A 15238-nucleotide genomic window follows, 5' to 3' on the forward strand; every position below is an offset into this window, starting at 1 on the left:
TCATATTCCTCATCTTTCTTGGATGACCAGAAATGGTGGGTCTAGATAAGACAACTAGCAAGTATATCTGGGTCATCGACCAAAGTAGATGGTAGCACTTGACTAAAGCAATCTAGTGAATTACGATGCTAGCATGGACTTATAATCCATGGACGTAAATAAAATGGGATACCTTATCAAATCTCTGAACATTGATTGCGTTTATATGACTTACATTGGCCAAGGACACCTCTAGTTGTGTAGTCAAATAGTTACTCAAACGATTTATCAGGTTGAGTGATTCCTCCATAGAATCGTTGCTTTAGGATCTATGACGATTAGTTGGGTTGTGTAGTTGATCTTAGGTTGAAATATATATATATATATATATATATATATATATATATATATATATATATATATATATGATTTGACATCGTTGTTTGCAGGAATAAATTATTTATTATCATTAAATTATTATGGGCTTGAAAACCTTATGCATCTCACCAGGTTTTTCCAAACCTGACCCACTCATTTTATGTATCATATGTAGTGAATGTAAGGTTGTCGATGTCTAGTTAGGATGTTGAGTGAAATAAAGAGATATGTCTTTAATAAGTAGTTTCATGACCTTTTAATATTTACGTTGTAATATATGTTTAGATCAATGATGACATCCTCAAAGTTTTAAATAAATGAAATAATTTTTGGTTATCTTAGAAATGTTTTGTTTAAGTAGGAATTTTTTGCATCTCAATTGTATAAAACATAAAGTTAATGTTTTAACTGGTTATGAAAAATAGGGGATGTCACATATATCGACTTTATGGGTTTTGTACGAATGAGATCTTGAACATGTTGTGTTTAATGAATTATAGAGAGAGAGAGAGAGAGAGAGAGAGAGATGTATTAATTTGGTTCAAATCTCATGTGTTTAATCATTTGGGTTCATCAGTGTATGTGTTTGCGTTGAATCAGATTTATATTTATATTATTTTATATCAGATTTTGAGGTTTCGAATGTGTTCTTGTATATCATATTTTTGGAATTTGTCTGTTTGTTCATGTCGAGAGAGAGAGAAGGAGAATGAGTGAGAGAGAGAGAGGTTTGTGGTGTTCGTCGGAGTCAGGTGAACTTTCCAGCAAGTGAAGGTTTTGGAATAAAAAAGGGGGTGATTTTTTTGGTTTTTTTTTTCATTAATAAAACATGTAAAAAATATAAAAAGAAATAACAAGGGTAATATAGTTTTTTCAACCCTTTCAAAATCACAATAAAAAACATGTTTATGATAGTGTCAGTACAAAATATTTAGGACTTTAAATGAGTAAACGACAATTTTTTGAGTAATTATAAGGACCATTTTTACAACTTTATCAAATTATATGTGTAGCGTATAATTTAATTCTTTTTAGATGGACAAAAATATATGAAGAAAATATCAATTAAAAATGCTAAACGTCAATAAATTCTTCTTCACACTAAAAAACATAAAAGATGTGGCGAAGGAATCTAAAACTAATGAATGATAGGTGACATGTAGAGAGAGATACATACATATGTATCTTTCTCTCTCTATATATATTATAGATTATCTAAATAAATCTACTTTTGCCCAAAACCCCAGACCCAATTCCCAAATTCTTTTTCTAGATTACATTTGCCAAATGGGAAAATCAATGAGTGATCGAATCACAACAATATACGTGCCATTAAATATCAAAGAAGACGACAGATTGACAAACTTCAAGTCAGTCTTCTTCCGATGGCTTCTTAATTTCTAGAGAGAGAAACCCAAACAGATTTTGAGAGAGAAAGAGCGAAGATAGGGATCTATCTATCTTATCTGGGATCTCTTCCTCTCTCTCTTGTTTCCGTATCTGTTGATCAGAAAAAAAGTGGCCCAGCCGATCGGAGATTTCTTCTTTTTTTATCTTTTTCATGGCTGTTTAGTTTCATGGAACCCACGAGAAAGCTCGATTGTCGGAGTTGTTTGATTTTTTTCTTCCAATTTTGGAAATTCTGACGAAAATCGATTCTTCGAGCTCAGAATTCTTACGATTTACCAGAGACCCAAACACAAAAAGTACGAGGTAGATTCTTCTCTAATCTCCTAATTTTTTTTTATGTATTGATTGATTCTTACTGTTTTACGATTGAATTAACTGTATATGAAATCTGTCTTTGATCCGATTTAGGTTTCTATTAACCTTCATCTCGATTTGTTCAATGCTTATACTTGATTTTTTAAACAACTGTTTTCATTGGTGTTCGTGTGTGTTCCTCAGTTCTCCGATTTGTATCACTTGATTTTCCACTTTAACAAGCCAAGAATATTTTTTGTTAAAATGTCAAAGGTACGCTATAATTTCCAAAAGGAAAAGGAATCATCATAATCAATATGTTTTGTAATAAAAAATTGTTCATTTGCGTTGCTTTCTTTTACATTTTTTCACAAATTGGAAATGCTATTGTACTTGATCTTTTTACAAAGATGATGCTTAAAGTTTGTCTCAAATTGATTATAGTATTCTTTTACCATTTTCACAAAAGAGAAAGAAGGTTAATTTACAAATCGGTTTGTTCTTGATCTAATTGCAGAAGAAATGGGAGCCAAAGTAGAATCCAAGACATATTTCCCAAGTTCAATGATAGATCTCAACAATGGTTTTCATAATGATATTTGGAATCCATATCACGATGATAAAACTCACAAGATCTCTGGTCCCACAAACAGTCAACATTATAACTACTTTCTAACAACACAAACCATAGATGGATACGCTAAAGAACAGATTAGGCAAACTATCTTGAAGCATGAATCAATCTTCAAACATCAGGTTTGATTTTGAGTCTATCTTACTCAATTGTCTAACATCTTTTTCTTCTAAACCCAGAAGCTTTTTTAACGTTCTTGAACATACCCATGTTTAAATTTCGTGTTATTTCACCATTATCTCGCATTTCATCTACTATCTTGCTCAAAATTTAGCATCTTTTTTTCTTAAAGCAACAAGCTTTCTTATGTTCTTGAATGTACCCATGTTTAAAGTTCTTGTTTTTTCACCATTGTTTTGTATTTCATATATCTTTTCTCGAAATTTAGCATCTTTTCTCTTAAAGCAACAAGCTTTCTTATGTTATTGAATGTACCAATGTTTAAGTTCTTGTTTTTTCACCATTATTTTGCATTTCATCTTTCTCAAAATTTAGCATCTTTTCACTTAAACCCACAAAAATTTTAGTGTTCTTGAACATACCCATGTTTAAATTTCGTGTTTTTTCACCAGTTATGCATTTAATCTATATCTCGCTCAGATTTTAGCATTTGTTCTCTTAAAGCAACAAGCTTTCTAATGTTCTTGAATATACCCATGTTTAAATTTCTTGTTTTTTCACCATTTATATGTATTTCATCATCTTGCTCAAATTTTAGCATCTTTTCTCTTATACCCATGAAATTTTTAGTGTTCTTGAACATACCCATTTATAAATTGTGTTTTTACGCCTTTATCTTCCTCAACTTTAGCATCTTTTCTCTTAAAGCAACAAGCTTTCTAATGTTCTTGAATATAGTCAATATACCCATGTTTAAATTTCTTGACTTTCACCTTTTCTCTTATGCATTTCAACATCTTGCTCAAAATTTACCATCTTTTCTCTTAAACCCACAAGTTTTCTAATGTTCTTGAATTTGCCCATAGTTTAAATTTTGTGTTTTTTCTCTAGCTCAAATTTTAGCATATTTTCTCTTAAACCCACAAGTCTTATAATGTTCTTGAACTTACCCATGTTTAAATTTCTTGTTTATTTTTTTTATTGCGTTTCAGCTCCAAGAACTTCATCGCCTGTACAAAAGACAGCAAGATTTGATGAATCTAACGAAAGAAACACGTATTTTTTCCTCAAGTTTTCCTCATTTGAGCTCAACTTTTAGACCTTTCAATTCTATAAATGGGAAAAGTCTCGTTGTTCCTGAAAGACGAGTGATTGACTTACAACTGTCTGCTGATGAGCAAGAAATAGGAATTTTTCAAAATTTGACCCAAAAAAAACCGTTTAATATGGCCGATTTAAACAAACCGATTATTGATTGCACTTCATCTGCCAAAAAAACGTTATTTGGTGTCGAAATCAACTCGGTTCATCAAAACCATTGGCTCGGGTCCTTCGATTCAGGCAATTCAAGATTGATGACAAATTCAGAGTGGCAAAACCGTAATAAACATGAACAATCCCTCCCCCTTTGGATGACCAAAGGAAAAGAATCAACCGTTCATCATATCAACTTGAATTCATTACAGAATCATTCTCACCAGTTCTTCAACAAAGCTGACGTGGCATCAGATGATCACGAAACACGCGAATTCAAGAAAGTAAAACTCGATGATTCCCGGACAATTACCATGATTCTTGGTGTCCCGATTATTGACACGAAACTTGAATCGAATGTAAAACATGATATTGATTTAAACATGTCTCTTGATGAAGAAGATGCTCCACCTCCGGCGCCGGAAACACCACCTTCGCCCGAAGCTCCGGGACATAATTCGCCGGAAAACCCTTCCGCCATGGATTCCGATCTGGAGCTTGTGAACATCGCAGCAGAAGCTATTATCTCAATTTCAACTTTTCATCCGCCTGAAAATCCTGAAAAACCGGTAGAAAGTTTGCTGTGGTTTGTAGATGTGATTACGAACGATTTGGAATTGGAGAAAAGTTTTGTTGAAAAGAGTGAGGAAATGGATTACTTCGAGTACATGACATTACAACTTCAAGATTCGAAAGAAAATCATGATGATTTCTATAAACCGGTGATCATGGAAGACAAAAAAGAAGAGGAAAACAATAGTTTGTCGCTAAAAAGAACACCTCGAAAAGGACAAGGAAAAAGGGGGAAACAAAAGAAAGATTTTCAGAAAGATATTTTACCAAATATTGTTTCTTTATCGAGGCGTGAAGTTACAGAAGATCTTCAGATATTTGAAGACGCGTTTTCTGGGACAGGTGTTTTTTGGCAATCGAGTTTATCGAAAAGGAAAGGCGGTGGTAGGAGTGGAAGAGGAAGGCGGCGGTCGGTGGCGGCAGAACCCTTGTGCCGCCCACAGCCGCCACCGGAGCAGTGTAGGGAGTTGGCATTGGAGAAGAGTCTTGGTGGGTGGGGGAGGAGGACGCGGCGGTTGCCGAGGCAACGGTGTTCAAATGGTGGTAGTCATTATCGGTCTCTTGCTTTGAAATGTTGAGTAGTGGATCCCCTTTTGTTGTAGTGTTATTGTTGTAGATAATTATGTGGAACTTTTTATATTGTGTCTACTCTACTACAATTGATTAAACTTATCACAAAGTTATTTTGTTTGTGTATTTGGAAGATAAATGTCGTTTAGAGTAATTGGTTTCCTATACGATGATTTATATGTGAAATTCAGTGTTTTTAAAAATCGTTTGAACTGATTGTTCGATCAGGAATCAGAGAAGATAACGGTTCAATAACGATTGATTTTATGTCAATTTCTAGACTAGATCGAGCCACACAATTTCTTCAAAAAGTGCGTGAATCGGTATGTGATAGAATCGGTATAAAAACCATTTAAACCATTGGACTTGGATAATTAGATTATTAGTCCGTTAAAAACAACTTATTTCCAAAGTGAATTGAAAAGCTCGATGATCAGGTTATCCGGAATGTACACAACTCAAAGGTCAACAAACATCACTACTGGATACAATTTCGACGCAATACTTCTTAACCTAAAATTGATTTTCAGTTACACAATTTAAACAAAGGCTTGTGAGCTACGATTAATAATTCCTAATTTATGTGCTTAAATACATCTATAGTCTTTGAGGATGCATATTCATATTTTTGAACGACAAATATAACATACCCATATATTACTTCTAATTTATTTTGTGTGTTCAGACGAGATTTGAACCATCGACCTCAAGGAGTGAAGACTACACTTGATACCGTTGTACTAGAAGTTATTTGGTTTTTGAGAACGCTTTTAATGGGACTTTGACTTGGATTTTGATGGTGGTGGTAATGATGATAGCCATTGTGGTTGATGTGATCAGAAAAATGATGTCGATAGTGGAGTATAATGGAATAGGGGTGGCAAATCAGCCAATCATATCGTGTTTTTGTTTGATACGACACGACACGATAATGTTTTATGTAACACGAACACAACACGATACGATATCGTTTTTTTTTAATTAACATGAAAAAGAACCAATTAAAAAACAACAAACACGAAACAACACGAAAAAGATAGCATAAATAACAATTATTTTATTTAATTTATATTTAATCGTAAGTGACATGAAAGACACGACAAACAAATGCTAAATCATTTCACTTTTGTTTCAAATTTTAAACACGAACACGACATGATGTCGTTTCATTGCCACCAAAATCATAACTTACATTGTTTATAACCTTGATTGAAATTGATAAAAAAAATAATGTCATTTTAAATGGTCATAGACCAAAACCATAAGAAATTGAAGGCACATAGACTACTTGTGTAATATATATATATATATATATATATATATATATATATATATATATATATATATATATATATATATATATATAAAGTAAGTATTGTGAATTTTTTTAGTCAAAAACCAAAAATATGAAGTCGTGTGTATTTGTAGAAATATCAACAGTATACAAAGATGAGTAGATGACGAACCACAAGGCACTGTGAATTCTGTTCTGATGTAAAAAAGGATTGAATATTACAATTAATTATAAATATTTAAAACACCTTAATTATGACTATAAAGATATTCTAACATCCTCTCAAACAAATACTCATGAAGGAAAACAAAAAAATACGTTAGGTAAAATGGGACAACCGCAAATTTAGAAAGTTGAAGGGGGTAAATTGGTATTTCTAGAAGTATCAGAAATAAAGTAATTAGTGCTTAAATTTACAACAAAGAAAACGTCGACAGCAGGGTTCGAACCTGCGCGGGCGAAGCCCAATAGATTTCAAGTCTATCTCCTTAACCACTCGGACATATCGACTGATTTGCTAAAGAGACTTTTAATGATAATAAATTTATTTATCTCTGGATGATGATCTAAGTAAAAATCATGTATGCCCACGGGCTGCAAACATATAATAGAAATTGGAACTTAAAGGAAAAAGAATTCGAGAGCCAAGGAAAAGAAAAAACAATTTAAGAACCTATTTTATAAAATATTAAAATTTATTTATATTGATAAACTCTCAAATTAGCCTATGCTTATTTTAAAAAATGAGAGAGAATTTTATATAAAAAAGCTTAACAAAGCACTATACAAAACAAGGAAATTACATAAAATTTATAATGCTGATTGGATTTCGAAACCAGTCAATCCAATTAAATTAATTTTTTAAAAAGACGAGACTAATAAAAGGAAAATAAATTGGGTTAAATGAGACTTAATTTTGGCAAATTTAGATAAATGTGTTCTTGTTATTGGTATGTTATCTGCTTTTAACAAAATGTTACTATACAAATTAAGATGATATTTTTGGGATGAAATTCATGCTTTATGGGTTAAATCAAAAAATTTCATTCATGGGAGCTTTGTAAGTTTCGAACCCCATTAAGTTTCTCATTTGCTCAGAGATGTTTGGAACTAGATGGAACGTAGAAAAATGATATTTTATTAACAACTCAGAGTTTAGCAACTAAGTGGAACATAGTTATGCCTGGAAAAGTTAATATTTTATTAGAGAGCTTGTTTGAACATATTGCAAATACATTTAATATAGAAAAATGATAAGATTCCAAGTTGATATAATAATTAGACACAGGACATATATGTACTGATCAGAAAGGTTGAGTCTGTTCAATTATGATGAATGGCTTTGGAGCTTTAGAGTGTGTAGGTTCGGTGGTTTGGCTACCCCCCCCCCCTACACACACACGCACATAGGGGAGAGAGAGAGAGAGAGAGAGAGAGAGAGAGAAAATTAAGAAAATGGAAGAACAAAGGCTTGAGCAGATTCAGTGGCAACAGATTTTACGGCTACAAATTTTGTCCTCAACAGGTTGTGTGGGTTTTTCGAGTAGGTTTCCTTCCACCCTTATAGTAATATAGTACAAAGTTAAACGAACTAATGTAGTATTTAAACATATAAGGTCACCACCACTATGGGTGATCATATGGAATAAAACACTCTAAAATTGAATTACTAAGGTATGAATCACTTTGGTTTTAATATTTTGAATTTATGATGACGTGTTGTATAAAATAATAATAACATATGAGGTAAGTCCATGAGTCATGACCATACCTATATCAAACGTTATGTGATTATGATTGATTGAGTGACTTAGTTAGATGTTGTCAACACTAAAGTCGAGTAACATACATATCAAACGAACTAATGTAGTATTTAAACATATAAGGTCACCACCACTAGGGGTGATCATATGGAATAAAACACTCTAAAATTGAATTACTAAGGTATGAATCACTTTGGTTTTAATATTTTGAATTTATGAGGACGTGTTGTATAAAATAATAATAATAACATATGAGGTAAGTCCATGAGTCATGACCATACTTATATTAGACGTTATGTGATTATGATTGAGTGAGTGACTTAGTTAGATATTGTCATAACTATGGCCGAGTAACAGACATATCAGATGAGCTTAGACCAAGTCAGCGACTTCTAAGTGTGATATCAAACAATTTGAATGTGACAGAGTTAGACCCAACACCTTACTAGATTTAATAAGAGACATATCAAACAATCATTTACACTCAACTCAAACGAGATTCAATAGTTCAATGTGTATTTCAGGCTTTCGGCTGCAGATTCAAGTTCGACTCAAAATACAAATAATTTAGAAATATTTTTAGTTTTAGTCTAAGTTCAAACTAGATTTGATAGCTCGATGTGTCTTTCTGATGGATATTCAAGTTTGACTAAAAGATACGAATAACTTAGAAATATTTTGAACATATATGTTAAATGAAAACTTATTTGATCCAAAAATAGTAACAACATGATGTGTTAGTCTTTCTGATTCAGATTCAAGTTTAACGTAAAAGATACGAATAACTTGAAAATATTTTGTACATATATGTTAAACTAGGTGTAAGACCCATGTAATACATGGTTTTATTAAAAATAAAAATTTAATATAAATTTATAAGCATTATGCAATTTTTAAAGCAATAGTTTTACATAAATACAAAAGATATAATAAATAAAGTAATTAATTTAATACATATTCTAGGAGATTTGAAACAAGAAGGAAAAAAAACTCTTAAAAAACATTTATTCTCATGTTTAATATAATGATCTACCTTACATATATAAACATTACTAAATTTTGGATTTTAAATTTAAGAAAAATGAAAAATATAAAAAAAAAATGACAAGTGGAAAAAAATAAATAAATAAGTCCTAGAAAATGACATATGTCAAATTCAATACGAACATGACATTTGGAAAAAATGATTTTTATTTATTAGGTTAGATTAGATAAAAACTTATTTGATCCGAAAATAGTAACAACATGATGCGTTTTTTTCGATATATATTTCAAGCTATGCGTTTAGGGGTGTTCATTTGGATGGATCGGTTCGATCCGATCCAATTAAGCAAATCCAAATTGATTTCAGTTTTCAAAAAATATATATATCTGAATAATCTATACTAAATGCAAATAAGATCTGATCCGAACCAATTACAATTCGGTTGGATCAGTTTTTATAATTCGGTTTTTAAACCAAAACGTTTTAAACGACATAGAATTATAATACTATCTAATTTTATAGAAGAAGCAAAAATAAATTATTTACTTGTGATTTAAAATTTATAAACAACCACTAAGAATGTATATTATAGTTTATTATTTAATAGATAAAAAAACTTTTGAGAGAAAATACCTATTAATGTCTTTTATTAAGTAAAACATTTTGAACTTATTTGAAAATATATATATATATATATATATATATATATATATATATATATATATATATATATATATATATATATATAATTAATAAATAATTATAGATATATTGAAAGTAAAGACATAATAAATTGTTATTCAGTTTTTTTGAACTATTCGGTTCTTATTTTATAAACCAAAACCAATGCAAGATTCAAAATAATAATTCGGTTTATTGAAAACCAATTCAAAAATCCGAATATCCGAATCAAATAATCTATTCCAAATTGTTCAATTTGACAATTCGGTTTTATCTTTAAAGAAGTTAATATTTTAAGTTTGACTAATCATGATTTAGACTATGTTTGGCGTACTAGCTGAAAAATTAGTTGTTAGCTGAAAAGCTAGCTGTTAAATAAAAAACTAGTTGATAGTTGAAAAGCTAGTTGATAAAAAATGACCATTTGGTAAAAGTAGCTGAAAAGCTAACTGAAATATATAAAATTATATAAAAGAACATGTAAGAGTATATGTTTTCTATAATTAATTAAGGGGTGTATTTGGAAATTTTTTAAAAAGCTCCTAAGAAGTTAATTTAAGTAGCTTTTCAAAAAGCTAGCTTATAAACTACTTTTTGGTTTACCAAACACAACAATATAAAAAAGCTTGAAAAATAAGCTAGCTTATCAGCTAGCTATGACGCGCCAAACACAGTTTTAGCAAAATTAGATTGTGTTGTGTTTTGAATATATTAAGTTTTAAGTGATAAATCTCCTAAAGAATTAATAAAGGAATGACAAGAATCATGACTTAGCAAAATTAGATTGTGTTGCGTTTTGAATATATTAAGGTTTTAGTGATAAATCTCCTAAAGAATTAATAAAGGAATGACAAAAAGGTCCTACCGGGAGTCGAACCCAGGTCGCTGGATTCAAAGTCCAGAGTGCTAACCACTACACCATAGAACCTTGCGTGTTTACTCTTTGATTAAAATAGTTATTATATACATATATATATTCAAAAAATTTGATTAAAAGAGGTCCTACCGGGAGTCGAACCCAGGTCGCTGGATTCAAAGTCCAGAGTGCTAACCACTACACCATAGAACCATACGTGCAACGGTTTTACCTAAAAGCTTAATAAACTTATATATTATTTGGTTTTTATATTTCAATATATTTGCTTTGTCCGTTTGTTCCCCAATTTGTAATTGTCTCATTGGCTTTTCTACTAACGTAGTATAAAACATATATCCAATTATATTAATGGATAATTTGTTGATTTTTAATGATTGCTGTAACACTTCTCGTGCGATGGTTAGAAATCAGCTTATCTTTTAAAAATTATTTTGTGAAAATCAATGCATAATTTGGTTTCAAAACATTTAAACAATAGTTTTAGTTTAATTAGGCATCGGAGTATTCCATTCAATATCTTACAATAGGTTAAGATGAACCACAAATATATGGTCTTCTACATGTACAAACTTGCTATTCTAAGTTTCATCTTTACTATGAGTATATGTCAAAGTAGTATGTTAGATTTAGATAGTCTAATGAATAATGTGAGAATCAAACTATGTAATATGTAATGAAATTGAGTACGAGTATTAACCCAACTCCTATTTGTAGATTCCCTAAAACATTGGAAAAAAAACCCTTTTAAAAATAACAAACATTTTTCATAACCATTTTTTTGTATCACAATTCATTTCGAAAACCATTTTTTCATTGCACAAATCATTTTCAAAATCATTTCATAATAGTTTTTTTTTTTTTTTTTTTTTTTTTTTTTTTTTTTTGTAAATTTAAGAGTAGTATGATCATAATCAAAGATGTAATGCACATGCAACTTACTCAAATCCAATACACTACTCTCAAATAAGTCTCTTTCATTCTAAGAGACAATGGTCTAAGGCTATATCTGAATTAATGTTTTGTTGGTGATTTTAATGTTACCATGTCATTTTAAGTAACTGGATTTAACATTTGAGCTAAGGGGCTTTATAATTTGTGCTCTAATATATATATATATATATATATATATATATATATATATATATATATATATATATATATATATATATATATATATATATATATATATATATATATATATATATATGGGGTTATGCGGAGTGCATGTATGTATAAGATCAAATTAGAAGTCGGTTCAACGACTAGTCGGGGGTCTGGGGGCAGCGCCCTTGGGTTCGGGGATTGAGGGTGATTATGATAAAACTAACGAAACTCGTTAGTTTTTTGGTGTAACACCCAGAATTAGAAAGACCAAGAAAGGAAAGGAAAACCCTAAGTCAAAGGGTCAACTCGTCGAGTCCATGAAGGAACTCGACGAGTCGGAGCAGGATCCGGGTCCTAGATGAAGTGACCGACTCGGCGAGTCGGCGAGAGGACTCGACGAGTCTGGTCTGAAGAGAAAAACCCTAAATCCGGGACTTTGTGCCCTATTTAAACGCCTCATTCTCTTCCCTAGGGTTCCTTTACAGCCCCTCTCACCCAGAACAACAAACCCTAGCCACCATATCCGTTTTTGGAGCAAGATCTAGCCTTGGAGAAGTAATTTGCAAGCTTTGAAGAAGAAGAAGAAGGAGAAGGAGTTGGGAAGTCCAAGGAGAAGCTTGTTGGTCCAAGATTAGCTTCTCAACCTCATCACTTTCTAGTAATAAAGCTCTCACCTTGGCTATTGTACTTCTAGGTCTAGTTTGCCCCCAAATGGATGGTTTTGAGCTCAAAAACCATAAATTCATAATGATGAAGCGGTTGTATCGGTTCATATTGTAGATCTTGACATCCTTGAGCTCCAGGAGCTCAAGAAAGACATCTTTTAGTAGCCATGACCTTGTTCTAGCCCAATTAGCCTCCTTAATAGTTAATTTGTAGTGTTTTGGCTTCATTGCATCATAGACACACGTAAAGTTAGCAACTTTACATGTTCAGATAGTCTTAGAAAACCAGATCTATTGTTTGGAGCAAAGGAGAAGCTCTATGACTTGAAATTATGGGAATGCACGTATGGACTTGGCGAGTCGGGCTAGATATCAGACTTGATTCGCGTAGTAAATCGACGAGTCACATGGGTAGACTCGGCGAGTTGTATGAAGATGGGTAGGAACTCGACGAGTTGGAAGAACAACTTGGCAAGTTTGTTGAAGATTGAATTAGACTCGGCGAGTCAGGTCGCAAAACCCCAAACCCATCTAGTTAAGACTCGGATCAGTGAGTTGAGTGGAGACTCGGTGAGTTGAGCAGGATGGGACTCGGAGATCATTAGACTCGACGAGTCTTGGGGTGACTCGGCGAGTTGAGTCGCGTTCTAAGATTTTTCAGAGTGCAAGGACTTGACGAGTCAACGAGCTAACTTGGCAAGTAGAGTCGGTCTGGAGGGTTGACTTTGACCAGGACTTTGACATTGCCCAGAGTTGACTTAGTTTGACTGTTGAAGGGTAGTTTGGGACTAAGTGTTATATTTGGTATTAGTAGCTCGGGGAGTTTTTGGAGCAGCAATTCGAGTGTTATCTGATAGCAGTCAGAAGGGTATCAGCAAGAATTTCAGTGGTGCAGGTGAGTTTCCTTCCTGTAGGAACGGGTCTAAGGCCATAGTGCCGACCCGTTTAGTTAGTAGTATTTTCCGGAATCCGGTCTAATGCAGTAGTTAGTATGTTTGATGCCTTCGTGGCTCAGATAGGATTTATGTGTTATGTGTTCCGGGCTACGGCCCGATACAGTATGCAGTATATGTGTTCATGCTAGTTGATATGTTATGCTATGCTATGTTCAGTCAGATCTGGAATTCGGTCTGATGTAGTTAGTCCGGACTTCGGTCCGATGTAGGGGACAAGCTCCTAGTCAGTTTCGGACTTCAGTTCGATGCAGGGGGCAAGGCCCCAGTTAGTCCGGACTTCGGTCCGATGCAGGGGACAAGGTCCCAGTCAGTTCCGGACTTTGGTCCGATGCAGGGTGCAAGGCCCCAGTTAGTCCGGACCTCGGTCCAATGCAGTGGGCAAGGCCTAGTATGTGCTTTATATGTTATTGTATGGTATGTGGTATTTTGGGGGAGCTCACTAAGCATAGTGCTACGGTTTCAGGTACTCAGTTTTCAAAAGATGAGCTCGGAGAGATTGAAGTGCACATACCATAGTCAGTTAGTCTGGGATTGTTTACTCTGATAAAAAGAATATGTTTTGAATTAATACGCTGAATTTATGTTATGACGGGTGATATGTTTTTATAAATATGATTTTAGTAATGTTTTAAAAGAAAATTTTTAGTCGTGATTTTTGGGTCGTTACATTTGGTAACCTTAAATCCTCATTAAATCTGGATTAACATTATTTGCTTCCAAAGCAACTAATGACGGCCCAATCCTAATGAAACCTAATCTTATTTAATATATAAACAGTTCTTCCTCTTCAGAAGAGGGTTATGATCTTAAGCTCTCATTTTTCATCATACTTTCATAGAATCCTCTAGCATATTGGCTTACATTTTCTGTGCCTAGAAATGTAAGTGTCCAATTTGGATTATCCTAGGCTGAATTTCTTGTAACCCAGACATAGGGTAGAAATATCAGTTCGGAAAGTGATATCACGATCCAAGTTGGTATCCAGATCTCCACTACAAACCCTAAATTTCCCAACACATTTCACGCTAAAAGATCATATAAAAGGAACCTCTCATATAGAGAACTATGTAATCATTACCATAGCTCCCATGCAATGGAGTTCAAATTTCATCCTTAAGCTTATAGCTTATGAGTCTAGGAAATTGCTTTCGTCAAACTCAAGGCAATCGCTCCCTTCAAACTAGGATTCTTGATGCTTTCTCCTTTAAGGAATCACTCATTTGTCATGAACACTCTCAATACCCATCATATATATAATGAACAATAAGGATGCTAAAACCATGTAGCATCCCAAAATTTGCAATGAATTTAAACTTTTTAAAAAAAATATTTCTTAAAACCAGGACATTAACTTTATTATTAAAAAGTTCCAAAATAAATCCCAAAGCTAATTTAAATCATTAATAGTCATTTGTAAGTTATAAATCTCAAAATCAATCAGAAGCATTATTTAAATGTGGTATTAAAACCCCAACAATGCTAAGTCAGAGCCAGTGTGTACAGTTGTAGCACCTGGTTTCTGGTATGTGAATTTTATTTAAGCATTGCCCTATTTTAGCCTTGGACTCGGCGAGTCACAAGGTCCGACTCGCCGAGTAGGGACGAGACTCAGGACACGTTTAAGTGGGCGACTTGGCGAGTCACCGCTGCTGTATGAAACCCTAAGTTTCAAGGGTTTGCACCCTATTTAAACCCTCATTC

The 15238-nt window shown here is 32.8% G+C and overlaps 1 protein-coding gene and 3 non-coding genes across 5 annotated transcripts; 1 reads left to right on the forward strand and 3 right to left on the reverse strand.

Annotated features, from left to right (window-relative positions):
* Window positions 1-1566: 1566 nt before the first annotated feature.
* On the forward strand, window positions 1567-5338 carry LOC145043981 (uncharacterized). Of its 2 annotated transcripts, none has more exons than XM_078992778.1 (3): window positions 1567-2070; window positions 2579-2817; window positions 3808-5338. In XM_078992778.1, the coding sequence occupies exons 2-3, from the start codon at window positions 2584-2586 to the stop codon at window positions 5218-5220; spliced, it is 1647 nt and encodes a 548-aa protein (XP_078848904.1). In that variant the 5' UTR covers window positions 1567-2070; window positions 2579-2583; the 3' UTR covers window positions 5221-5338. The 2 variants fall into 2 exon arrangements, with proteins under 2 accessions (XP_078848904.1, XP_078848905.1); XM_078992779.1 differs by having other exon boundaries at window positions 1567-2063.
* A 1596-nt stretch (window positions 5339-6934) lies between these two features.
* Window positions 6935-7016, reverse strand: TRNAS-UGA (transfer RNA serine (anticodon UGA)). Its single transcript has one exon. It is a non-coding gene; the product is annotated as a tRNA-Ser (tRNA).
* A 3775-nt stretch (window positions 7017-10791) lies between these two features.
* On the reverse strand, window positions 10792-10863 carry TRNAQ-UUG (transfer RNA glutamine (anticodon UUG)). The gene has a single exon. It is a non-coding gene; the product is annotated as a tRNA-Gln (tRNA).
* Window positions 10864-10932: 69 nt separating this feature from the next.
* On the reverse strand, window positions 10933-11004 carry TRNAQ-UUG (transfer RNA glutamine (anticodon UUG)). The gene has a single exon. It is a non-coding gene; the product is annotated as a tRNA-Gln (tRNA).
* Between the last annotated feature and the right edge of the window lie 4234 nt (window positions 11005-15238).

This window comes from Lactuca saligna, chromosome 4, assembly GCF_052625555.1.
Source record: "Lactuca saligna cultivar CGN05327 chromosome 4, ASM5262555v1, whole genome shotgun sequence".
Taxonomy (NCBI): domain Eukaryota; kingdom Viridiplantae; phylum Streptophyta; class Magnoliopsida; order Asterales; family Asteraceae; genus Lactuca; species Lactuca saligna.

Bases quoted from the DNA above. Each gene is read 5' to 3' on its own strand.
- LOC145043981 (XM_078992778.1), top strand. From the start codon at position 2,584: ATGGGAGCCAAAGTAGAATCCAAGACATATTTCCCAAGTTCAATGATA. The intron at 2,818-3,807 runs GTTTGATTTTGA...ATTGCGTTTCAG, and splicing joins AATCAATCTTCAAACATCAG to CTCCAAGAACTTCATCGCCT.